Here is a 27,023-nt window from a genome sequence, read left to right on the forward strand (position 1 = left end):
CTCCCTTCATTCAAGTTTCGGCTGACAGATCACCTGCACCAAGGTGACCAGACCATCTAAACACAGTAAACTGTAACCTGGTCACACTCTCTCCCCTCCCCTGATGTGTTTTATTCATAACTGTTTGGACTGAATTGTGTCCCCCCCAAGTCTGGTGCTGACCCTAACCCTCCCATGTGACTACAGTGGAGATGCAGCCTATAAGAAGGGGCTTGAGGTTAGGGAGGTCATAAGGGGGGAGCGCTAATCCCACAGAACTAGTGCCCTTCGACAAAAAGAGAAAGACAGCAGAGCTCTACATCTCTGTGCGTTCACAGCCTGGACAAGCATCCCCACCAGACACCAGGATCTGGCATCCGGCTCTCAGACTCCAGCCGCCAGAACTGTGAGAAGACACATTTCCGTTGTTCAAGCCCCCCCAGTCTATTCTGTTATGGCTGCCCGGGCAAACCAAGAGGCCAGTCCTGATCCCCACCCGCCCGAGCAAGCGTGCACATGTGTGCATGTGAACGGCTGCAGATCGTTAGTTTCACTGCACACGCGTCACTGCTATTGTGACAACAGCGCCTGCCATCTGTTAAGGACTCAGTAAACGTTTATTCTAGCTGGGGAGTTGCCAACAAACCAGTTCTCTCGCTTGGTGACCGTGACAAGTGAGAGGGGAACGGTGGGACAGGGATGAATGGCTGGATGGCTGGACAAGGTCTCTAAGAAGATGGACAACATGTGAGCCAGTGCGTAAACCTTCCTAGAACGGACATGGCCAAAGGACGAGTCCCTGAGTGGGCCCAGGCTTGGCCTACTGGGGACAGAGAGCCAGGGGGCTGGGGAGCCATGCGTGGTGAGCGGGGGAGGGGCCAGCACAGGAGGGAGATGAGGAGTCTCCCCTGAAGTAGATTCTGCATGAATTTCACAAGATGCAACTGAGGACAGCATGGAAACACTGAGTTTCAGAGCTATAATCTTTAAATTATATATCCTGAGTTCTCTTTTTGAGATGAAAAGAGAGGAGCACCTGGGTGGCTCAGTCAGTTGAGCCTCTGCCTTCGGATCAGGTTATGATCCCAGGGTCCTGGGATCGAGCCCCGTGTCAGGCTCCGCTCTCAGCACAGCGTCTGCTTCTCAATCTCTCTCCGCCCCTCCCCAACTCTCTCTCTCTCTCTCAAATAATAAAATCTTAAAAAAAAAAAAAAAATAGAGAGAGAGATGAAAAGACAGAGGTCAACAGAGGAAGGAGCACATTCACCCACCCTGAGTCAGGGGCTCAAAATAATTATCCCAAGTCACCACAACTGCACAAGATAACGAGCCTCGTTAATCTCCGCAGTCCTGGTGTCCATCAGTACCTGGCACACAGCAGGTGCTCAATAAACGCTAACTAATTAGATAAATGACAGAATGATTGACCAACCAAAATAAAGACAGGGATGAAAGCAAAAAAATATGTACCCTAGTAATCAAAAAAAAATAAATAACTTTGTAAAAGGGCATCAGAAAACGTAAACTACCCTAATGTTCAGGTGAGAAAGCCCAGATCCTTCTAAGTTTGAGCTGATGTGAAAAGAGTACACAGCTGGCTCCACGAAAGCAGCCGTGGCTCAAAAGGACACGTGAGCATCCCCGTCAGCACACGGCTCCCCCTGATCCTACCATTAAGTAGCACAAAATGGCATCGCGCACGTTTTATTAACGTCCTATCCCCTTACCTCAAGGCCACGGGCTGCACTTATTAGGTGCTCATTAGCAGCATTACAGGATGCCAAGGGCACAGGAGGCAGGGCTGCCCCACCCAGCCAGGCCCCCTATGACCCAGGAAACTCAGCCCCTGGCCAGCTGGACCCGGAGCCACACAGCTGCTGGAGTTGGGGTGAAACAGGAGCGGATGCCTCTGGAATTCCTAACCAGTTGCTGGAATGTCTGTCACATCAGCACCAAACTTCCCATCCCCAGGGATGGATCCCAGCCTGAGAAATCCCATCATTTGTTCCTGTGCTCACCTCCCTTTAGGGGAAAAGCAGCTCACTGCGCGGGGCAGGGGGGGACGGGCAATGCGGCCTCACTTCTTCCTGACCCCGCGTGTCTGCGCTCAGGGAGGCTTACGAGGCCCCAGTGGTTGCTGTCGCTCACGCAGCGGATGGCTCAGGACTGCGTCAGCCTCACACTCTTGATGCTCAACACGGTTCCAACACCGCACGAGCCACGGCCTGGGAGCCTTATTAATTATGCAAATGTGTGGTGGCGTGTCGGGTGACAGCATCTAGTCTATAATGAGTACTTAAAACTGACTAGAAAAACAAGGATTTTTAAAATTAAAATGCTACAGAAGATATCCCTCTGCCCTAATGTAATTTATTAACCAGAGAGAACAAGCTCGTTGTAAAGGGTGAGTGTGCCTTTAAGACAAGTCTTCTGTGGATTCTAGAACTCCGTCCTTGCCGTCCAGTGCTCCCACCTTCTTCCCTGCGGCCCAGTCCCACCCCCCGGCCGTTCCACTCAGGCAGGCTGCCCGGCCCACCGCTCCCTGCATGCTTCGGCTGAGGGAAGACCTGCGGGAGTGTCCCCCATCCACGCACCCCACTCCATTCACCCCACACCTCTGCCTACTGCTCTACGATCCTCCCAGGCTGACCTCACAGCTCAACTCAAACTGAAGTTTGGAAAGAGGAGAAACTTCTCTGTGAGGTGTAGAAAGCAGGAGCTAAACTAAGATGAGAGGATGGAAGTGGCCTCACCACGCCCCCGAAGTGTGCGGGTGGGACACTCCAGCACACAGACCAGGTTTGCCCCAAGCCCTCCCAGTGACTACCTGGGTGACTTTGGGGGACAGAGGTGGGGTCTGTGAGCCTCAGTTTCCTCGACCAGAATGTGCAGAGCGAGGACCACAGTGACAGCACAAGAGTTGTTGTGACTGACGATGGATCCAAATGGCACAGTCAAAATGCTCGTACCAGGAGCACAGTAAGAGCACACGAATGTTAGCGAACATTCATGAGTCGTTGTTCAGACCCCAAGTTCTGGCCGTTGAGGAGTGTCACGCAAAACCAGCAGACCCCGGCCCGCCGCCTGGGGGGCTAGCTCTGGCTGACAGGCAAGTCTGCAGCGGTTGGGCACTGCTTCCCACGCTGCCCAGCCCTCGCGACCCCGCTTCTCCCACTCTTCCTGAACCCCAAGCCCTCGTTAGCTAGGGCCCTGCACTGCTGACACACCGGGACCGGGCGGGAGGTGGAATGATGCTGCAGATCCCCCTGCCCCGCCCCCCACACCGGCTCACCACGACGGACCCCGTGCTGTCTAGATCCCTTGGTTCAACCGCCTCAGCGGCCTCACCCCACCCCCTGTGCGTCTTGGGGCTGATATGAGTGCTGTCCACACACCAGCCCTGTGGACCGCATGAACACGCCTCCCCAGAGCTTCTGAACACGGCGGGGTCGCAGCTCCTCGCTGGCCCCACCATGGGGTCTACATTCCCCCAGCTTCTAGCCTTTGCATGTGTACTCATTCTCCTGCACCCCCTACCTCTGTGGGTCCCACACCTCGGAAAGGGCCCAGGTCAGGCATGCCCCCTTACAGAAACAGTACAAAGGTCAGACACATGACCACACAGCAGTGGCGTCTAAGGAGCCCCTACCCCATGCCAGGCATCGTGCCACAGGCTCAGCAGCCTCCATCCTGCTTGGTCAACACCCCCGGGCATTCTTATCCTCCATTCTTATCCTCTATGAGGCCATGAGCCAGGGCAGAGGACCCCCACCCAAGTGGCTGCCACAGGGCTGTCCATGACAAACACGGCCCCCCAGACCACCCTTGCCCTCAAAGCATCAGCACACACAGCGCAGCCAATCTTACTTGCTTTATTTTCCCAAATCTTAGCTCACTGCACTATAAGTACAGACCACAAAAGAGAGATCTAGCTGCCCGTCGTGCTGTCTTAGTGTCTAGCACAGGGCTACGTCCTGAGCGGACAATAATGAACATGACAAGACAAACTCTCGTCATCGATAAAGAACTTTTTTGGAAGGACAAGAATCCGAACCCCAGCTTCCCTCCCGGCTTCTCGGCATCAGTCAGCGCGACACCAACATCTGCTAGCAGAGAAGCTTAGCCTGAAGCCAGACACGGGGGCTGCCCACGAACACGAAACAGGTCTCAAGCTTGCCAACCCAACGCAAACAGCATTAAGAGCCAATTTCTGAAAGCTACTTGTATCTCAGTGACTGTTCAGATGGATGGAACAGTGTTACACGTCACACGGAAGAGAGGAAACAGGAAGACCAGGAAATAGCAGCAGGAAAATTTCAAGAAGAAAATTAAGATCTCCAATAATCAGCACAATGAAGAAGAGTCAATAACATTTTCCAGGAAGAGGTCAACATGGAAATGAGCTAAGGGATTAAGACCACATCGTGTTAGGATCACCTAGTTCTAGAACAATCCAGAACAAGTGACAAGTACAGCCTACAGAGCTTTCCCCCAGTTTTTCCTTGCAAACAACACGGGCTAAAATCAAGGGATTACTCACAGTCCTGTGACGACCTGTGGCGGAAGGTAAACCGAAGGTGACTGCGGTTGACATCCTCAATGGGAATGGCCACCTGTGCAATTGAAAAAGAAGGTTCAGCACCTGTACCGTATCTTCTCACATACTGTGCAACTGTACACGTTTCCTCCCTGCAGGGATGAAATTACTGTATGCCTCACCACTACAGGACTTTCCCAAAGGCAAAATGCTTTTGGAAAATTTAAACAACATTGCAAGGGACGCCAAACCGATTCTGCAAGACAGCAGAAGTGTTCATAAATGTTCACATCCTCACTGTTAAGTGTCTATTTTTACAAATTGCCATTTTCCTAGTAGCCTTTATTGGAGGTGTCCACGGTCCCTCAACAGCTGCAGGGGCCTGTCTTCGGGCAGCAGGAAGAAAGCTTTCCTGTTGTGACATGGAGTTGAAGAAGAAAGACCCCATGCAAGCTGCCTTTAAGCGAAGACTGTCCCAAATTCACCTATCTACCATCTGCCATCTAAGGCCAACCCCAGGCTGGGTTTCCCCATATTCAAGCCCTCGGCACGGGGGCTGGGGTGTGCCACAGTGGGCTGCCGTGCTGACATCAGCGAGCCGCGTCAGGAGAGCAGAGTGTCACACCAGGGATGGGGACCCGTCTCCCCAGCGACGTCCTCCATATATTGTCACCTCTATTTTTTCCCATTTGGGGTAAAGACAGCATGCCACACATATAACAGACCCAGGAAGAGAAAGATAATAGCTATCTTTAAAGGACTCTGTCATTTGTCTCCATGAAAGTCCTATTTTTATGTCCAAAAGGAGATGAGAGTAAATGTATTCCAAGAAATGCCGGCATGGTTCCTTAGCAACCTTGAACGACTTTGTAGGGAGAGCTCTTCTGCCTGCTCAGGGTGCCCGCTGGCCAGCAGCCCCGGCTTGGGTGGGAGCTGGGGACTTCCTTGGGATACAAATGAGCATTTCATAATCAACCCCGTGGGATAAAATGACCATGTAAATGATACCTTGACGGTCTCAAACCAACGTGGCTGTTTTACTTGGTAGTAAATCACAGACTTGTACTCTGAAATCGCTTCATCACCAGCACCCGGGAAAATCACATGCTTTAAAAGAAGGCATAAAGAGTTCACATCAGACCTCATAGAGCTTGACACTGCATCCATCTCCCCACCTCCCGCCCCCATTAGATGAGCTAAGCAGAGCACTACAGGAATGCCAATAAACCCCATCACAAATGGAATATGCTCCCAGCAATGGAAGAACAGATCCATCTGGAGCAGCGAGGCCAGCACACAATCTTGCTCGCAGACATTTAAGCATCTTGATGGTTATCAGTATAGGGATGCTACTGTCCTCCATCCTTTGTACCGTCACCCCTAACAGCCTTAACGTTAAGATCCACAGGAAGTCGCCTGATTCACTCAGTAGGTCCAGAATGAAGAGCTATAGGCTAAGAAGGAAGTGACAACACTCCTTCCCGTTCCACCAGCCGTAAACACTGACCACTCGGCTCCAGTGGAAGTGATGCCGGCACAGCCCAAGTGGCAAGGGCAGCACCACCCGGCAATCACAATGGACATGGGCCACCCCAGGGAAAGGATGCCACCCCCACCTCCGAGCACAGCTGAGCCTCAGGTGCACACACGGGGCATTGCTCTCAGACATGTGGGCCCAGGGGAGCCCAGCCCCCCACCCCACAGTCCAGAGTTCTGGCTGGCAGAGGCACCTGCTCTGGCGTGGCCTCCAGTCTTCAGAGGAGGCCACCGTCCCCTAGCACAGCCCAGCATGCCGAGTCCTGCAGGCCACCGTGGTAACCACCACCACCCAGGAGAGCATGACGTCAGAGGCCCAGATTCAAACCCCAGTTCCCCACCCGACTAACTCTCTGACCCTGTATGAAACTTCCCAGGGCCTCAGTTTCCCCATCTCTCAGACAATGATAATAATGGTCTCTGAACTTCTAGCATGACCACTAGACCTCTGAGACTTGGCTCTATGTTGGCAAGTGAGGCCCCATGATAGGGCCGGGAAACGGAGGGGTCAGGACCACAGCGCTCCCGAGGCCCGCGGCGGCCAGGGCCCCGTGCACGTCAGTCCTTTACAGCGACCTAGAGAAAGGAGGAAAGAGTAAACTCTCATCCCCAGAAATGGGATCAGGGAGCCTCCACTACGTCTTGTCCTATTCTGCAGCAGCCAAGAAAACACTTAGAAAATAAAGTTCCAATGCCGCAGATTAAGCTTTGTAACAATGAATACCTCCAGTCGTTTTCCATCTTCGTCGTAAACAGACACTGTAACCTCCACATTCTTTGCTGTGGTTTTGCTTCCTTTATCAAAATCTCCTTGAACTAATGTTACGTAGATGTCATTTCGAACATCACCTGGGGGAAAAATTATACCTTTAAAACCAAACCATTATTCATAATGTAATGGGGAATTCTGCAACACTGTCGAAATTGCTACCAATCCTAGCAGAGGATTATAAATACTGTATAGATGATTACAAAATATTTCCTAGAAAACGGTCTCAGCATTTAAAGGCATGACAAAAGCAGTTTTCAGCATCATCATCGTGAGATCACAAGAAGGAAGAAAAACCTCAAGGCCCTTAATTATCTGCATGGTCCTTCACCTCGGTGGGCAGCTCATGCCACGGCGACTCGAATGCTGCCGATGGGTGTGCAGTGGCCATCCCCTCTCCAGTGTCCATGGCCCATAGTGACTCCCATCACTATCTCACGGTGGACCACTGGCTGTGTTCTCGGCATCTGGGTAGCCAAAGAACATCACACCATCAATGGCACACCTCGGGTGACGTATGGCAGTACTGCCTTCCTCGGCATTTTTCTAAGGACTTGAACAAAAAGCTGATCGAGAATTAGAACCATAAGCCAAGGTTCTGAGTTGATGTCTGGGATCAGGGACTGGGAGTGGGTCAAGAGAGAAGCCTTCTGCATGGACCTTCTCTCCTCCTCGTGGGCAGCAGCTGTCAGGATCAGAACAGACTTGTTCTGTTCTGTTCAGAGCAGAACAAAACAGACATGTGCATTTTAAAGTGAGATGGGCCATAAATTGTGCGAAAACAAAAACAAAACCCATACACAACAAATAAACTCAAGGCACTTCTTCCTACTGAGAGCCTAGGAGGCCCCTGGTAATGGTCCAACTGGGAAAACTTAGCAAGCTTCATTAGCAGCATGATTTACAGGAAGCATCACTACCCAGTGACTGCTCCTCCGCTGTCTGTCTGGTCACCTCCCACACTGACCCACGTGCTCTCCCACAGGGGATGTGAGGAACGGGTCCATCAAGAGCAGCGAATGGCCCACTATGGGCCAAGAACAAGTCCTCTTTCTTTCTTTCTCTCTTCCTTTCTTTCTGCTCTGTTCTGGCTTTTAATGTATCCAACTATTAAATGAAGCTTTCATTTAAAAGTCATTATTATAATAATCCCAGTGGGTTGCTCCCACAGCCACAGTCGCTGCGGGGAGAGGAACAGCGGCTGTAGTCAGTAATATTGACCATGCGAGAAGCTAAGAGTGATGGAGCCCAGGGCCAGAGGCAGGAGGTAAAGCTGCCAGGTCAACACGTGCCACCAATCCCTGTGTGACAGCAGACAAGTCACCTAACCTCCCACGCCACCCACAGCTGAACAGCCTCACTGATAAGGCAGGATAGTCTGTATGATCCCTCAGTCTGCACATTCTATCAAAGCACAAAAGCCATAACTAAAAAGGGCTTCAAGAGCTTCATAAAGGCCTCATCAGCCAGACAGCCATCACACACTGGGGGCAGGGAGGTGGTGAACCCCACGGTCTCACTCTCCTACTGGTCTAGTCATCCATACTCGGGGACATCCCAGAAGGGAGACCCTATTTACAGCAGATGAACCCCTCAGAGGCACACTCACAAGAGTGCCCTCAGCAGAGGCCTGCAGGGCTCCAGGGCTCTCAAACTGGGGAGGAAGGAACTAGAAGCAGACGAGGGTGGACTCGAAGAGAACACTCCCTCTGCCTTATGCAAGCCTCCAGCCACCTTCCCAGATCAGAAGAAAACTCTGTTCCCCACCAGGATTCTTCAGAAAACCTGCAGGATTTCCAGTGGCTCACAGAAAGGCAGCAGAGCCGGCAACACGGGGGAAGAGGAGACTCTCCCACTGTGAAGGGAGATGCACATCTCTGTAAAAAGCATCTCCGTAAGGTAGGACAAGATGGGAGAGTGCACAGGTCCTACCAAGCTAAAGGCCAGGGGTCGGAGTGAAAACACCCCAGGCTGTGGCTGTCTCTCTTTCTCTCTCTCCCTCTCTCTCTCCCCTGAGGGTACAATGCAGCACCCAGGACCTGTCCAATGATTCCACGGCCATAGAGAACATGGTGACTCACTCCAGCTAAAATCCCACACTACAGGAACCCCGACTCCCAACTCAGCACACAGAACCAACTGGAACAACAGTCAGCTATATGGCTTCCCCAGAAATCTATTAGGAGATTATTTCAGAGGTCCAGACTTACTTTTTAAGATAATCAATTACAAAGGGAAATATAACCAGCACAAGCTAGAAGTTTTCTGGGTCTCCCTCCAAACATGAAGCCATCCTAGACCACCCAAGATGAAAGCCCAATGTCATCCTAATCTGTAAATTTCATCTCGAGTCCACATGCAAGCAATACATCCCCTAAGAGCTCCAAATTAATTTGCTGCACACAGACTTGACTCCCACCCATGGAAGGTATCCCTCGGTTTCACAGCGTGCCGGATGTCACGCTTTCTTCCTGTATGGGTGAGCCACTATGATCCAACCTAAACGATCTGAGATGTCTTTCACATCGATTCACCAGTCAGATATACAATGACGCACAACAGCCCTGAAAGATAGAGGTAGCAGAAAGAACATGTCCCCACCTGCCCTAAAATAAACAAAGCAATAACCCTGACAGCATGCACAATGAGTGGATATCTCTCCCTACGAGTGTACAGCAAGGCCCTGTAAAAGGACACAATGGGGAATCTCTGAATGTGGGGTGGTTTGGCCCCATTTCTACTTCTCATTAGCTGTGTAACTTTAGGCTGTGGCTTAATTTCAATCGCAATTAGTTCAACACCAATGTGTAGGCTTCCGAGACCCTTAGACAGATCAAGCCAAATTATTAATGTAAGCATTATGTGCAAACCAAAAAGTATCCCACAGATATAAAGGATAAATATTAACGGGCTTGCCCAAGATCTCGTGAGGATCAAATCAGATTATTAATATGATCGTTATTGGGAAACTGAAAGTATTATGTAAATATGAGATTAATCTTAATATGGAATTCCATTATTGGTTTAATAAGCTTAAAATCCATTACCGGGACTGAGCGATAGTGAGAAATATGAACTGAGCAGGAACCAGGTGTAAACATTCACGTGCTGCCCCTCCTTCCTTGTTTTGATCAGATGTCTACGCAAACATGCGTCAGGAATCCACGTCTCCCACATGCAGCCCTTGCCATTGGGAGGAGCTGATGTCTAGATGGCTAATGTGCACATTCCACCACCCAGCCCATCACCGTCTGGGGGCTGCAGGGCGCAGGCCTGAGCAGGCCAGTCTGGGAGATGCTCAGGCTCCTTGCTGGGCAGCACTGGGTCAAAATCATACCATCTTGTTCAGGACACGGGTAGCCATCAGGGCCCTTACACAGAGGACAAAGTCAATATGCACAGGAGAGCAGCCAGCAGAGCTTGTAGGCAGAAGCAGAGCCAGTGCCCGGGCTGAATCTGTGGCTCAGGTGCGGAGCTGATGAACAGCCTCAGGGTTCGGCCGCTTGAGCTGGCCTTGTGTTTTCTGTGAGTTTATCCCCTACGGCATCCCAACTCCAACCCGCCCTGCAGGTGGGAATTATCATTCCTCTCCTTCTTCAGAGCAGCAGAGCACATCTGAGCGAGGTCGGATTGCACTGTGGCGCAATTCCAAGCACAAGCCGGACCCCAGGTCCTGCGTTCTCACTTCCAGGGCTGAAGGCTGGGGTTTGAGGCTGGGGACCACGGTGGTGAAGAGACATTTAACCCACAATCGACCCTGAGGGCCATTTTCCAAAGCCTGGAACGTAGTAGGGTCCATTTACCTAAACTGTGCCCCCTTAACTTTGAACACGTTCTGGATGATTCCAAAGCTGTTACAGGACCTTCGCTGTGAACCTATGTTACCATCATAAAAGAGCTACCTTCATCCTAGAGTGAACCAACCACCCAGCCCTTGAAAGGGTCCCATACGGGCCCCATACTCCACTGCCCTTTACTACATTTTATGTGTTACCCAACCCGGTACACGCAGTCTGTGCAGCCAGGGACAGTGGAATGTCGAACTCCTGTTCTTCCTTTTCACTAGATGATGTGGGGTACAGACAAACTGCAAGGCTTCTGGATTAAGGGTGGACAGTGGAATACGGACAGTAAAGGGCTCTGCTTACAATAATGATGACGTTCACTCCAGCTGGTGGCAGAAACCCACCTCGAGCTCTCAGGGCTGGGTTTCTGGAAATGCTTGATTCCCTTGCTTGTCCTTATACCAATAGTGCCAGACGTCATTCCCACCAGCAGGTTATTACAACCAAGAGAAGCCACCTCCCCGCAGCCTGAACCTAGGTAGTCAGCTCTCACTCTGGCCACAGCTCCTGCCTGCCGGAATGATCCATAGCCACCCCGGGGGGTTGACACATCACCTCCCACAAGCTCAACCTCTGCTTGCCAGAGCTCCTTCCGGTCACTGTCCCCACACTGCGCTTTGGGGCCAGCTATACAAGCTCCCCGAACGCTGGCCACATCCATACCACACTCAGAGGGCAGAAGCAATCGGTTCTTACCAGGCATGATTATCTCCGGAAACCCCGTTTTCCGAGCCACCGCGGTGGTCCTGTCCACTAAGTGAGGAAATTCTTTTCTAATCTGATGGATATCTCCAGGAAGTAATTTTAATGTTACCCACAAACCTAGAAAAACAATGGATACATGAGTCATGTTTTATCTTATACGTTTTTCTCAAAGATTATTTCAGGAAACCAATCTCAACGAAGGAGCAACTGTTAGTTCACAAGTCAACACCTAAGGAGAAAACGTGGGTGTATGAGAAAGGGAAAGAGAGGGGCCAAGGAAAGGTAGCTGGCACAGGGGGACCTCCTGTGTCTGACTCGTGGGGGACAAACCCTACCCTGGGGGGCCTCTCGCCCTGGCGAATGCACGTGAGCAGCAGCTGTGCACGGGACCTGCCCAGAACCAAGGACTCCTCCCACTGGCACCGAAGATAAATCAGGAAGAAGCATGTTTCCAGCAGTGATTGAGGGACCTCTCCTTTTCCGTTCTCCCCAGAAGGATGACAGCACAGGAAGGCTCAGGAGGTAAATTCACAGCTTCTCTAACCCAGGAAGTTTCATATGCTTTCCAGAAGGTAGACAGCCCAGCACTGGGCTGCGAGCCACCAGCTAGCCAGCCCTGCACAGCCAAGGCAGCCTGGTCCCTCTGTTTCGTGACGTCACAGCAAAGGACGAACAAATGCTCTGCTACCACTTGGCTCTTCCCTCCAAGGAGGGCAAGTGAAGACTCTGAAATCCTCTGAGCAAGATGAAGGGCTGCCGTGGAGAGAACATGGTGAACTTGCTAGCAGCTATGAGCTGAGGGTGTATGCCATCCTCTCCCTCTACAAAGAGGATGGAGAGTAGCATTTTGTGTAAAATACTCCTGTGCAGCAAGCAAACAGGAAGTAAAAATAAAAGGGAATACAGCAGGCACTTGAACAAAATCAAAAGCAGGAGACAAATCAGTTGCAAGGCTCTCAGCCATTCTCAAAGACAGGGCCTTTCTCCCAGGTGGGAAGGAAGGTTGTCACTGTCAGCTGACACATCCGGGTCTCCGTCCCTGGGACCTTGGGGGCCTGGCCTGCTTGTTACCTGGTCACTCAGCCCTGCAGGACCCCACATGCCCATCAGAATACAGAGGCATTTGCTCTCACTAACACTACCAGTGTGTGTGTTTTAATCTTCTGTCTGTCCAGCCATTCCTCCCCTAGGATGCATGTTTCCAGGGAGCAGGGACCACTCATCACTGCTTAGCTCAGCACACTGCCTTTAGTAGAAGGCCAACAGGAAAGCTGCAGACCCTGTCCACAAACGTGCATTCCAAGCAGAACTGGGAGACCCCTGATGGTCCCACACAAGGAGTGTCACCTGAGGCTGCTCCTGCCCAGAGCTGCTCTGCTTGACGAAATCCCAAACTTCACACCCTTTTCCTCAAGCTTCCTGTCTCCTATCAGCTGTCCTGGAAACATCTGTCCTCTGCAAAGCCCTCTGAAAGCCCATAGTCACTGATGACATTTTTTCCTCCTGCCATCAGTCCCTCTGATCTATTCAAAAGTGTCTAATAAGCACCTACTGTATGCCCAACACACACTGGGCACTGCAGTCACGGAGCAAACACTCATCATATCCCCACCAGGGACGTAGCTTCTGTCCCACAAGTCAAACATTAAAGCCATGGTCTCAGTGAAATATGCAACTAACAACAGCTTTCTGAGGGAAAGTTCAGGGCACCTGGAGAGTGTATCCCCAAGACTATGATCCTGGGGGTCACAGAGACTTTCCTGACGAAGGGACATCACAAGAGATTGGAAGGTGAGTCAACACTAAGCAAGGGGCATGCAGACCTGTGCCCACCCGGGTGCTGGATGTCCCCAGCCGTAGAGGGAGAGGCATGAAAGGAGGCTTGGAAGGGCAGCAGGGTCCCAAGCCTGCAGGGCTCAATCAGCCATGGTGGGAACCGCTCCATCTGAAGGAGTGGGGAGGCTGGAAAGACAAGCAAGTACCAGCATCTCACTGGACAGTACTCTGGGGATCGTGTGGGACTGAGCAGGTGGGAGGGGAGGGGAGTTCACAGCCAAGTGAGGATCCCAGCAGAGAAGCCACCGCACAAACCCAGGCAATACCACTGGAGGTAGGGGTGGAGTGACCTGTGTGGAGGTTGAACCAGAACATGAGGAAGGAGGGGTGGCTCACAGAGACGGGGCCGGGTGTGGGCACCGCCAACAGCAGGTGCCGGGGATACTACTCCCTGAGCCAGAAAACCCTGCATCCTGGCCATGTCCTGAACAGTGAAAGCACAAGAAAGGAGAGAACGAAGAGGACCCTGAACTATGCACTGAATTCCCGAAATGAAAGCTCACACAGGACATCAGAGGCCAGAGAAAAACGGAAAGCCCAGAGGGGTGGCACAGTGGGGTCACTGGCACAAAATGCAGCCCAGAGAATAGGGCACCAGGCCAGTGTCTGTGGCACAGGGTGTTACCGCAGACCTCAGCGAGTGCACCCCAGGAAAGCCGGGGGGTGTGGGGCAAAGCTGATGGGAGAAGGACAAAGAAGGAACAGAAAATGAAGGTCAGAGGGAGTGGGCATAGCTACACCATTGAGAAACTGGGAGTCGAGAAAGAGTCAATAAACACAAACAGATGTATTATCTAAGGTAGACTGTTTTACGCGTGATATTCTCCTTTTCTTTCCTTTTATATCTTTTCCTTTCTCTTTCAAGATCTAAAACTCCAAATCATAAGAGGGAGAACTGAAGAAGGAAGAGAAAAGCATAACCAATAAAAAGAGGTCCCTAAAAAGGTGTCAGGAGGTAACACTAAACAGGGGCCCGTGTATCATTGCTCAGAATGTGCACTGTAGGGGCGCCTGGGTGGCTCAGGTCATGATCTCAGGGTCCTGGGATCGAGCCCCACTGTCAGGCTCCCTGCTCAGTGGGGAGCCTGCTTCTCCCTCTCCTCCCTACTCGTGCTCTCTCATGCACAAGTTATCTCTGTATGTCTCTCTCTGAAATAAATAAAATCTTTAAAAAAAAAAAAAAAAAACAATGTGCCCTGCAACAAGGCCCTGGCAAAGAAAGGCAAGTGGGAGCTAAACCCAGCCCGTATCACGGCAGGTGACGCGGACGCACACGATCTGTACCGGGGACACCGGGGTGCCGCCGACGGGCTCTCAAATCTCACTCAGGTCCCAAAACCTGCCAAAGGAATGAATGTCCCCAGGACGAATGTGACTCAAGGACATTTTTCAAGGACCTGCAGGACACGGTGAGGTGATCGTTTACAGCGGTCAGAGGCAGAGAAATGTTAATAACACCATTCGAAACTCCTGCCGCCTTTCAAACACCTTTTCTTTCTCACAAATGCCAGCTTGCTCGACGATCCTAGTTCATAAACGAGTAACTTAATGACACAATTCAATTTGTTATGACACGACTTAAACACGGAGATTAAGCTCTCCTGATTATATTGGGTTTAAAACACTTTCCTCAAAGGAGAAAATGAGCCCAATTTTCAAAGAAAAAGTGCATTTTAGGTTGACTTTTGCTTAACCAGAGTAGCTAAAAACAAAAAAGATTAGCATACATTCCATGTCAAACAATAGGAACAGATGTCCGGGGGTGTCTGAGGACTCGCTGTCCACATTAAACACCCAGCACCTCTGGGTTCAGGGTTCAGAATAATTTGGGCTAAACATAAAAAATGTCAGTTGTGACAAATAAACATGTGGACGTCAACCTAAAATGGGCCAAAGCCTAGAGAGGAGCTCAGAACAGATAAGCGTGAGAAACTCCTGGTTCTCTGTGAAAACTGCGGGCCTGCTGGTTCCTCCCACCGCCCCGCACTCCTCCCCGCGGCTTGATGGGCATGCAGACATCATCAGGGGGAGCCAGGGTCACCACCGAAGTCAACACGGAGCTTCATGGGGCCAACCCACACGCCTCGCACCTCTCTCTCGGGTCTCCCTGGAATGCACTGAAGCAGGCTTACCAGTGAGCCCCAGAGAAACGTTCACTTTAGCTTCAAGGACAAAAAACAGCAACACTGCCCAGGGGCACTTCAGTTCAGGAAGGCACCTGTGGTCCCCTCGAAAAAACAATGTTCTTGTCTCTCAGTTCTCACTGTGAACAAAAACACTCCTCCTCCTGGACTTCAAGGAATTAGGGCACCCGGTATCAGCTCTGGTGACAGATTTGCAGCCCAACACCAGTGAGCCTGACAAGAGGCAGGCTGTGGGTCCTCCTGCTGGCCTGACACCCATCTCCACTGCTGCTGTGTGACTCTGTGATGGAAGTTTCTCAAAATCTGATGGCTCTGCAAGAGAAACTTCAATCCAGCGGGAGCCTGGGAGTCTGGGGACTGGTGCTCCCAGTCTGAGGGCGTCTCCAATCAACACAGCTTTAATTGGATCTCCCTGTGGTTTTCAATTAAAGTGCAAATCAGAGAGCTGGTAATTGATGAGAAGGCGGGTCCTGTCAGCTTTAACTGCTCTGTAGACAGAGGTTAGGGTTCATTAATGCTTTAGTTGGGGTTTTTGTTTTGTTGTTGTTTGCCAGGGAGGGGACTGAGTGGTTCACACCAAAGAAAGCCAAAGGCTTCTCACTCCTCCAGAACATTCTTCGAACTCAATTCATACTCTCCTTTATAACAGTGGGAAATGAGTCAAGAGAATTGTTTCTTAAAAGGCTAGTGACATAAGGTAACTAGACAATGAAAGAGGTCTATCCACTTAAGCTCTACTGAATTTATAAGTTTGCATCTATCCAAGGACTGAAGAGTGGGTTCTCCCACTGGTGCTAAGAGCAGCCTTAGATAGGAGAAGTTCTGAAGGTGACTCCCCTCAAGCTGGAGGCCAGGCCTCCATAAACAGCTGTTTTCTGGCAGCGGTCCTGGCCAGCCCAAGTGCCAACTGTCACCAGCCCAGGGTGACTGATTCATTGCTTCTGCCAACAGAAGGTCAGCTGCTGGGAAACCTGTCAGCGTGGGATTAAAAATGATGAGTGCAAGACGTGGAGTCAGGAGGAAAAATCCCTTCCATTACAAAACTGAAGAGAGATCCGTCTCCAAAACGAAGCCACAGCCTCGGGGGGAGGAAGGGAAGCCCCAGGAAACCATGTGCTGGGACTGAGCTTGCGACACAGGCACAGAAGAATCAGGGGCGCATGCGGGGCTGGGCTGTGTCAAGTGTCTCCACATTTCTTTGAGCAGCAAAGATGAAGTAACAGCCGGTGGACAGTGACTGTATTCTCTGGTAAAACCCTTCAAGTTCTTTTGAAAATGGCTAGGAGGAGAGGGGAGGGCTGGAGAAGACTCAAGAAGGCAAATAAATGACTTGCTTCCAGGTCTCATCAACTCCGGGCTCTTTGCAAACATTTCATTGTGTCCCACGTCCCATTCAGCCTTCCCCCACTCAACCAGGGGGGTGGCTCTCAGCAATGCTTACAAGGGAGATCAGCAAGAAAACCTTCATACACTGTACACACATTGTACACTTGGATCATGATCCAACACTGCCCACATGACCATCACCATCAGCACCATCGCCATCATCACCATCATCCTCATTCTCGTCATCCCCATCACCATCTTCATCCTTATCATCACCATCATCACCATGCTCATCACCAACATTATCATCACCACCACCATCATCACCATCAACACTATCATCACCATCACCACCATTATCATCACCAACCTAATCACCATCACCACCATCATCAAACTAAAAGGCAAACCACATAGCATCCCAAGTTCATGTAATAAGTGAACATTTGTAGCAATAAAACAATAGAATACATACCCTGGCCCTTGTGGTTGACTTCTTTGGCAGCAATGACTTTGTTTATAACAGTCTGAAGGAAGTCATTCTCCCCTGCCACCCTGGGTGAAAAACGGGATGACATGTTCAGCGGCTTGTGTCGAATGGCGTCGTCCAACGCGAGCCTGGAGGGCACGGGACGACCAAGACCACAGGAGACAAAGGGGCACAGAGACCCAGAGGTCACGGTAACAAGGGAACACAAGAGATCATCGTCACCGAATGCGAGAGAGTCATCATGAGTCAACGCACGACAAAGGACAGGATAGGTGACAAGAGAGACAGGGAAGAGCATTGATCAGGAAAATGCTGAACCACACAAGAGAAGTAAAGCAAACGAGGTCGACCCTATCCCCAGGAAATAAACAAGCACCAAGCCTCCACTCCATCTATACCAGATAATGAAAAAGGGCCCTTAACTGAAAATAATGTGGTTGGACAGCATTTAATCACAAGGAATGTTTACGTCCATTTCTTCAATTTCAATAATTCCTGACCATGCATAGGTCAAGGGGCAGGTGGTGCGAAGGGAAAAGCAAAATTAAGACCAAAAAAAGATCCCTACAACTTAATTGCTTGGGGAACTTGGGTGGTGACCACTCTCCTCCATCAGACTGTGCACCCAATGTGGCCTCAGATAATTAAGTGTAAGCAGAATGGCACAGTCTCTGAAGAACATAACTACCATGTCTGAAGGTGAAACTGTGACCCAATTATGAATGTAAACCATCAACACTTGGGGGTCCCATGGACCATGAGTTTTTCATAGAAGCTACACTAGGACCAAGAGATAAGTACAAACAGGCAACATGTGCAAAGAGAAATGCCACGTAGCACAGCAAAGCACAATATGCAATGAGCAAGAAAATGTACGTCAAGTACATAATGTTTAAAATCATTTCCAGAACCAAGGACAAGTGCTATTCATCACGTGAGCCCACATTACTCAAGAGAGCTGAGGACTGTTTTAATTTACTTCACCAAGTTAAAAAAGACAGAAAGAAAAAGATGTACTCTGTGTTTCCTTCCCTAAAACTTATCCTGTGATATAATAAATCAGTTTTAATGGAGCAAAAAACAGTTTCATTAGCATGGCATTTCCCAAAGAACTGGTTTCATTGCTTATTTTGCTATTAAAATCATGCTGCTCTTTTGTTTCAAACACTGGAAATATTAATCTGTATATTAGTCTTCTTTTAATGGAGCAAGGAGTCACAAATTACAGTAAGAGTTGAACATGTAATAATATTTCTTAAAATGGGTGTTTTGCTATAAGACAGAAAAAGATGGCAGCAATACACTATCTCAGGCGGCTGCTAACATGTCCCAGTGAAACTTAGACTAGTGGATCTAAAACTAATAACCCCCCTAACTTTTCAAACAATAACCCACAGTTGTTTATTTTTTCTTGACTTTTCCCAGAAGATACTAGCAGGCAACAGGTAATTTCAACTCAGTGGTACATTAGGGCATCAAGAAACTCTGAGGTCTAATATATAAAACAGCATTCAAAACAGCACTGGGCTACATTATTTCTCATGGGCAAAAGAAGCCACTTAATATTATCATTTTATATGGGTGTATTTTATTTATTACCTCAATATCTGCCCATGTTCAAAGATGATGTTTCACTTGTTTACTGAGGAAACTTTCAGATTCTATGCTCCCTTTGTAACTATCTTCACTGAGTGTGACTCCAAGACAGCTCTATCCAACAGGATGTTGGGCAACAATGGGAATGTTCTAGATCCGCACTGACAAATATGGTAGCCACCACACCTGTGGTACTGAACACTTTAAATGGGACTAGTGTAACTGAGGAACTAGGAATCTAATTTTATTTAATCTTCATTAATTTAAAGAGCCACATGTAGCTCGTGGTTACCATACTGGCCAGAAGGTTACCATATTGGACAGAAGGGCAACTCTAACAGAATGAAGCCACAGAAAACCTGTACCTCCAGTTGGATGTGGTGAGATACCCATTTCAAGCTGGTTAATGCAGGGTTTTCTGTTATTCTCATGTTGGGAAGATTACAAAATTTTCCACTGAGCCGTGCTTTAGGATGCTATCTGACTAGATCACCTGCCTGCAAAGAAAACCACTCTAATCCCATCCTGAACAAGTGGTTCTCAAGCCGGGGGCTGAGTGAGGGGATCCCTCATGCAAAAACGGGTGGTACAGAGGCAAGCCAAGCTCACGGCTCCTGCCTACCTCACCCCCAGAGAGCCTCCTTCAGCTACCCACCAGGCATCACCAGCCTCCAAGCCTCCTCAGCCAACACCTGAACACAAGGTACAATTCCTAAAATAAATTTGTTTCAAGCCCGGAACCACTTAAGTAAAACCAGAAATGAGAAGAGGCAGAAGGCAGAGCGCTCTGACAGGTCATTCTAACATGCCTTATGGTCTCCTCTTCTAAGATTTCACACCCCCAGGAGGAAACTGTCTCTCTGATTAACCTAAACCACTCCAATCCCTCTTCCTTTTTCTCCACGGCTGTCTGAGATGGAGAAGTGCCTGGTGAAGTGGCCACAGACCATTATGTAGGTACTCTCTCGCTTTAATCTCCAAGGAAATAACCAATTCTTTCGACCTTTTCCACGGGATCTACCTTCCAATCAGAGAATCAATTTAGCAAATCTCCAAATGTTTTCCAAGCCTCCCGCACCTCTCCACACACTTAGCTTCAGAACTAGATAAACCCTAAGCATGGCGGGCACAGACCCAGTCCGCTCTAAGCAACTAGAGACAGAGAATCAGCAGCATGATTATTCGCTTCAAGCGTTATTTCTCTTTTGATGATAAAGAATTCATCATTATTGGGGCACCTGGGTGGCACAGCGGTTAAGCGTCTGCCTTCGGCTCAGGGCGTGATCCCGGCGTTATGGGATCGAGCCCCACATCAGGCTCCTCCGCTATAAGCCTGCTTCTTCCTCTCCCACTCCCCGTGCTTGTGTTCCCTCTCTTGCTGGCTGTCTCTATCTCTGTCGAATAAATAAATAAAATCTTTAAAAAAAAAAAAAGAATTCATCATTATTTTGTTTAGTTTTCTATTTTAAAGAGAGCAACCTCCCATGATACAGTGGAAAGTACTATATTTTGAATATGAGAATAGCTACTAGAATCCATCAATGATGCGAAGAAACATGCATGCTCCCAGAAGCAGATTTCTGCGTGTCCTGTGTGATAAGGTGACTCCCCTGAATCACATGGAAAATCTTCTACATGCAAGACAATAAAGCAACTTTCACCCCCGTTTCTTGGGGCTACAAAAATGCCATGCACTACGGCAGTGACTACAGTGACTATGTGTGCTGAATTTATAAACTTAATTTCGAAGAGAATTATTACAAACACACGGTTTCCATATTCTATCTGGCTGAGTGCTCTGATGGCTCCATACTTACGGCTGAAAGGGGATGAAATGCTGCTTGTCTTCGTCATCCACTTTTCCATTTATTATATCTGTTACATCCATCACTGGGGACAAGAAAAGAACATTGTTTTAAGTGCTGTAATCAGAGAAAACAAACAAACAGGAACATCAGATTGTCTTCTGACAAACAACGGCATAAACCACACGATGGCATTTTTTTTTTTTTTTTTAAATATATGAGCTTAAAGATTTCCATGTTCAGGGGCGCCTGGGTGGCGCAGTCGTTAAGCGTCTGCCTTCGGCTCAGGGCGTGATCCCAGCGTTCTGGGATCGAGCCCCACATCAGGCTCCTCCGCTAGGAGCCTGCTTCTTTCTCTCCCACTCCCCCTGCTTGTGTTCCCTCTCTCGCTGGCTGTCTCTGTTAAATAAATAAATAAAATCTTAAAAAAAAAAAATAAAAAAAAATAAAGATTTCCATGTTCAAAAGAAAAATGAAGTTTCTGAAAACGATGGCCCAAATGGGAGTGCGGTTCAAACAGCAGCGTTCCATTTAGTAAATTCCTTTGCCTAGGGGCGCCTGGGGGGCCCAGTCAGTTAAGGTCTGCCTTCAGCTCAGGGTCCTGGGATCCAGCCCCTCTTCAGGCTCCCTGCTCAGCAGGGAGTCTGCCTCCCCTTCTCCCTCTGCCTGCCTCTCCCCCTGCTTGTGTTCTCTCTCCCACTCTCTCTCTCTCAAATAAATAAAATCTTTTTTTTTTAATTTCAAATAATTTTTTAAATAAATAAATTCCTTTGCCTAACGGACACGCTAGAGCCGCACTGCCCCACAGCACGTTGTGTGATGACGAGATGTTCTAGAACCACGAGCACTTGAAACGTGGTGGTGAACCCAATTTTCCTCTGATTTCCTTCATTTATGTAATAGCCGCGTGTGGCCAGGGCCGACCACACTGGTTGGTGCGGCTCTGGGGCATCCGTACGTTCTCGCATTCCCCCACGTGATGTCACAATAGTAACGTGGCTGCCAGCCACCCACCCACCCCATGCCGGCACCTGTGGAAGCTCTTTCAAGGGGCACGACCGACAAGCACCTGCTGCACAATTGAGAAAATTCAGGTCCCCGGACACAATCGAATGACCTTGCCCAAAGTCAGAGAGTGAGAAAATCTCCAATGCTCAAGCTCTGACCAACGCAGCCAGAGACCGAAGAGCCCTGGACACTCGCTCTCTCTCTGCTCGATCACGAGCCTTGATCGAAGAGAGCTCAGCAGCATGCTTGCTTCTCTCCTCGTGGTGCCTTCCTTGGTGACCACGGTCATATACTGAAAATGTGGACCATTTCCATTTCTACCACCTGCCCCCCCAAAAAAGGGGGAGGACTCTGTAGGACCAGAAGAGACGCCATGCCACCTCCTGGCTGGTTCGGTGGAGCCCACGGGGCCTCCTGAGCCTCCTGAGTGTGTCCCGAGGGAGAACACGGCCCCGCACTCTGCGAAGCCAGTGCTCGTCACAGAGCAAAGAGCCTGTGCATGGGTTTAGAGATGCAGGTCAAAGAATCACAAGTGAATTGGAACTTCCAGTGGTGGGTGCTCTGAAATGTATAGCCTGGACTGCAGTCTCCAACTTCTAGAAGATGCTCCCAGCTTTAAGCCCTCTTGGAGGCCACCGAGCGGCACTTGATGCACCTACTGTGATGACGCTCCCATGCCCGAGACCACACTTTGACCACCAATTCACAACTACGTGGCTCTGGGCCACGGCAAGGGGAGTCTGAGCCTTGGACACCCCCTGCCGCCCGCAGTCCACAACAGACAGCCTGCCTGCGTGTCCGCACACCTCTCTCCTCCGTCGTGGGGCTGGTCCCGCCAGTTGAGTGTGTCTCCCTGGTCATACAGCCCCGGTATCTGGCTCTGGGAACACACGAGGAGCCCAGCCAAGGCTTGCAGGAAGGCAGCGAGGGAGCAAGGACTGCAACGCGCAGCCCAGCCCCAGTCAGGAGAAGGCAGCCCTCGTCCTCTACGTCCTAGAAGTGACAGCCCCTCCAGGGCCCCCCTCCCAAGCCCAGGAGGTGAAGGCATGACAATGCAGGCAGCGTGCGCAGGGAGTGTCCTCCACAGCTGCTCGTCAGCACGCTGGCCCGTGCCAAGGAAGTTCCTGCTCTGGTTGTGACTCGGGCACAAGCCCGGCTACACGGAATTAAGAATGACGTATGTTTTAATGATGCTTTTGTTTTTTCATAATTTTTATATCCCCGCTAATATACTATATTAAAAGAGAAATGTGACATAATATTTTCCATAGAAGGTTGAGAACACACTGTTCACCTGGGCTCTCTTGACACAAACAGGCGGAAGTTATTCTGGATAAAAACTCAAAATTAGGTTCCTATGTGGGAACTGGAATTGCACCAGAACGGACAGAAGCGGTTACCAAACAGGTGATCAACCTCCGGAGAAGTATCCTTTCCGAACCACAAAGGGAACAGCAGGTGGGAGGCTGTCCTGAGTGGACTGGAGGCACGCACTACCTCGGGACAGCCCCACTGGCTGTGCTCAACGCCACGTGTAACACAAGGAGGAAAGGCAGTCTGAGGGCAGCGCCCCACCAGGCGCCGCACGGCCCATAGTGGCTCACAGGTTGATGTTGCTCAAAGCAGCAATTCTAATTTAATTGGCAGGCTGTGGGGCCTGGGCAAGAATACATTTTTTAATAGTTCCCCAAACCGTTCTCATGTACAGTTAGGGTCGAGAATCACTGCATTAAAATATTTACCTTCTGCACCAAAAACATGTAGCGTCCTTCACCTTCCTCCAGCAGACTAGGGGGACACCTTCACCATCACCTTCCCCCAGCAGACTGGGGGGACATCTTCACCTTTCCCCAACAGACTGGGGGGACATCTTCACCTTTCCCAGCAGTATGGGGACACCTTCACCTTCCCCTGGCAGACTGGGGACACACTCTCACCTTCCTCCAACAGACTGGGGACTCCTTCACCTTCCCCCAGCAGATATGACTAAGCTCTCTCTTTTCTTGAGCTGTCGCCAAAATAAGAGAACACAAATACGGAGGACAGACAGCACCTATTTCAAGATAACCGTGTCCTCCTCATGGTCCATTCTCCCTCCACCTCTTCATCACTTTGACTACTCAGTGCCAATTTACTCCTATATCAATCAATCACCAGGTCCAGAAACCCTGAAAACGTCCAGAGACTGGCTTTCCTCCAGGCTGAGAATGTGGGTCAGGGTCTCCCTCAGGAGATGTGATCTGCTTGAAAACCAAATACATGATTTACATCTGAAACTTGCAGACCGAAGCATCCTCAGCTGCGCGTCCACAGAAACCACACAGAAAAGGACGAAGAGATTTTTTTCCCCTAACGGAAGAGCTTATAAATCAAAGCAGCCCGCTGTCCAGTGTTCAGCAGCAGCTTCTATTCAGAAAGAACGTGACGATCTTGAAACGCTCAGGAAAAGGAGAGGAACGCATTACCGGCCACTCCGAAAGGCCGCCGCAAGCCCGAGGTCAGTTTCCTGGTGTTGTTGTCTCTGAGCTCCATGCGACCCACTCGAACAATTTGACAAACAAAACTGATTTTGTCCCTTTTCAGGTCTTTGCTTCCGAGGTCCTGGAAATATTAATTTCCATAAATTATTTTGGAGAACCATGACTCAATGCAGGTTCAATTGAAATAGACAGTAACAAGATGGATTGAGACTCTCTTCTAGGACCAGTTTTTAGCATTTTAATAAGTTATTCACGTAACAAAAAGGAACTGAATAACAACAGTCCATTAATGTGAAGGGAACTTCAGATACCAGTTTAAGAGAGTGCTGGGGTAAATCTCCATCCTGGGGATTCGAAGGGAAGCTAGAGACTCAAAACGGTTCTGGGAAAGTGTTTTATTATTACTGAATCCCCATGGATTACAGGCATCCCAAGGATCCATGCTCTAGCGGGGAGAAAAGTCAGAGGGAGGTCATTAAAAATAATCATTAGGATGGAGGATGATTCAAATGAACTTCTCTGGGTATACTTACAGTAAAGACAGCTCGCAAATTATGTAATCTGTCTATATCCTTAGGCAATCCTGAACTTGACCAGCGAACCAGGTAGTTTTCACTTGAAAACAAAAGAAATAAAAGCAAATTCATTTCCCAAATACAACAGGGCACTAAACAGACACTCACATTGATTTATGATTACCAGCACGGAGGTCCACGATGCAGGCAACCATATGAGTTCAGAAACGTCAGCCAAGCCACACAGAGCTGCTCTTCCATTAACATGAAAGTAATCTCCCACACAAGGTAACAGTCGAGAACAGTCAGTACAAAACCTAGGGTTTTGTCTAGGGTTACAACTGCAGTGGAACTGTTTGCAAATGTCATTTCAGAGTTTATTATTTTAAAAGCATTACTGGTGTATGTAGATTGACTAAAGTCTAAAATTCACCATTCATTCATTTATAGTATAAAAGAAATACCACACGTCTATTTCACAGCCGATAACAACCGAATACGCCAAATACACAAATTGAATCCTAAGAGGAAGAAATAAAGTCCATATCAGAAATGAGGATGAAATTCATTCATTTGTTCTGTTTTCTGTCACATACTAAGTTTTCAATTTTTGAATAATACAGGGGCACCTGGGTGGCTCAGTGTGTTAAACATCTGACTCTTGCTTTTGGCTTAGGTCAAGATCACAAGGTCATGATATCAAGTCCCCGCATCAGGCTCCCTGTAGAGAGTAGAGTCTGATTCTCTCTCTCTCTCTCTCTCTCTCTCTCTCTGCCCTTCCCCACCCTCGCACGCATGTACGCGCTCTCTCTAAAAAAAAACTTTGAATAATATAAACGAAGATGTTTCGGTTTTAAATGCACGCACAAATACACACTTCACACATAATTTAAACCATAATTTTTCCACACAGACAGAAAGAAAGTTATATGAGAGACAAAAGCAAGAACTAGGAAAGAGACCACATTACAAATGACAGGAATGGCAGAGACGAGATTTATAATATTTTGTTCAACAAATATTAAGTGAGAGCCTTTATGTAGCAGGCACTGGTCTAGACACTACCTTCCAGCCAATCGTGTTGCAGAAAAAACAACAGGCCAAAGGTCCAAAAATGACACTGACAATAAACAAAGTTTGAAAAACCAAGATTAAGACAAGAGTGCTACTACAGTGGGTCTGGAAACATAAAACCCTATGAAGACAACCCTGGAAACAATTACTTCAATCTTTAGTCGCCAGGTCCTTGAAACAGCACAAGACAAAAACTCTACATTCACATACCCACGTGCACGCAAGAAAGAAGAAAGTGGATGCTGGCCCAGAGCCCAAGCCCTGCCACCACATGGTCCCAAAACAGCACTGGGTTCAGCTGCTGGGGAAAGACTGGCCAGCTGACCACCCACTGCTCTCTGTGAGAGCAAGATTTGTGGTGGTTCCAGGGCCATTTGCCTAACGCTAACCAGAGAGGAAAGGCAGCAGCAGGGAAGCGTCACTAACCTGATGAATTTGGACTCCACAGGGTCATAAAGAGACATGAGCACTTCAGCATCTTCTCCGATTTTACAAACCACGTTTTTGAGGTTGACAAACAAGGCCAGAGAAGGGGTGGCGGCAAACTTTGCTTGTCTGTTAATATCTATGTTCTGCTTTTGGGACTGTAAGTAGAAATAAAATAGAAAGCTGACATTAGCAATACTCACCACTAACCCTCACTTTCTTTATTCTCGACAGAAGAGGAAACTATGTGCAACCAGTTGGCGTCACCCAGCAAAGCCACAAGTCACTTCCTTGTCCCAGGTCAAGTTCTCAACATACGCACGGACCCAACTGAAAGTAACTACACCCTCTGCAAAGGTCACGATCCCATAAGAGTTTGTACTGAGTCCGGTCTTCAGATACTCAAGTGTCTACTCAATCAATCACAATGGCGTTTACACGCATATTGCTTAATTTTTGTTTCTCCATTAAGCTAAATCCTCCGAGGACATTTCTTATTTATCGTTATGTCCTCGGTAGGTGGCACACAGCGGGTGCTCAGTAAAGACCTGCTGAATGAATGGCTGACTCAATCAATTGATTTCTAAATATCGGCTATATAGAAGATCCCATTGAGGACCAGCGAAGATGAAAAAGACCAGTAAGACATGTGTTCTCTGCCCTCATCAAGCTTAGAATGTCACTCCATGGGCTCCTATCAAAGAGGAAATGCAGCATCAAGTATTGTTCCCCATGACATGAGAACACAAGTCAATGTCACTAAGACCCTGACCCCTAAGATGAAGCAGGTGCTGTACAACCCTCCCCCACAAAAGAATGAAATCCTTTCCGGTCATCGGCAGCACGTTTTTGACACTGGGCTCCTTTCCATTCATCGCTGTATGAAATACATGGTTCAGTTGTGCTTTTTTGGGGTTTTCTAGTGCAAATTCTGGGCCTTACTGGCGGTTTA

At 49.0% G+C, this 27,023-nt stretch overlaps 1 protein-coding gene across 2 annotated transcripts in view; it reads right to left on the bottom strand.

Annotated features, from left to right (window-relative positions):
- The window catches only part of DOCK1 (dedicator of cytokinesis 1), a 495,194-nt gene that overhangs the window by 388,878 nt on the left and 79,293 nt on the right, over window positions 1-27,023 (bottom strand). The window contains exons 8-16 of one of the 2 annotated variants that reach the window (XM_045809510.2): window positions 26,072-26,229; window positions 24,590-24,671; window positions 24,042-24,177; window positions 20,581-20,653; window positions 17,153-17,232; window positions 11,363-11,488; window positions 6,777-6,901; window positions 5,525-5,623; window positions 4,520-4,592 (exon numbers count right to left, since the gene is read on the bottom strand). In XM_045809510.2, coding sequence (XP_045665466.2) covers window positions 4,520-4,592; window positions 5,525-5,623; window positions 6,777-6,901; window positions 11,363-11,488; window positions 17,153-17,232; window positions 20,581-20,653; window positions 24,042-24,177; window positions 24,590-24,671; window positions 26,072-26,229 — 952 coding nt within the window. Of the gene's footprint in view, window positions 1-4,519; window positions 4,593-5,524; window positions 5,624-6,776; window positions 6,902-11,362; window positions 11,489-17,152; window positions 17,296-20,580; window positions 20,654-24,041; window positions 24,178-24,589; window positions 24,672-26,071; window positions 26,230-27,023 lie in introns of both variants that reach the window. The other variant, XM_045809509.2, reaches the window with a different exon arrangement.

The sequence above is a fragment of the Ursus americanus genome, chromosome 6 (genome assembly GCF_024610735.1).
Source record: "Ursus americanus isolate L20-20 chromosome 6, mUrsAme1.1.p, whole genome shotgun sequence".
NCBI classification, from domain to species: domain Eukaryota; kingdom Metazoa; phylum Chordata; class Mammalia; order Carnivora; family Ursidae; genus Ursus; species Ursus americanus.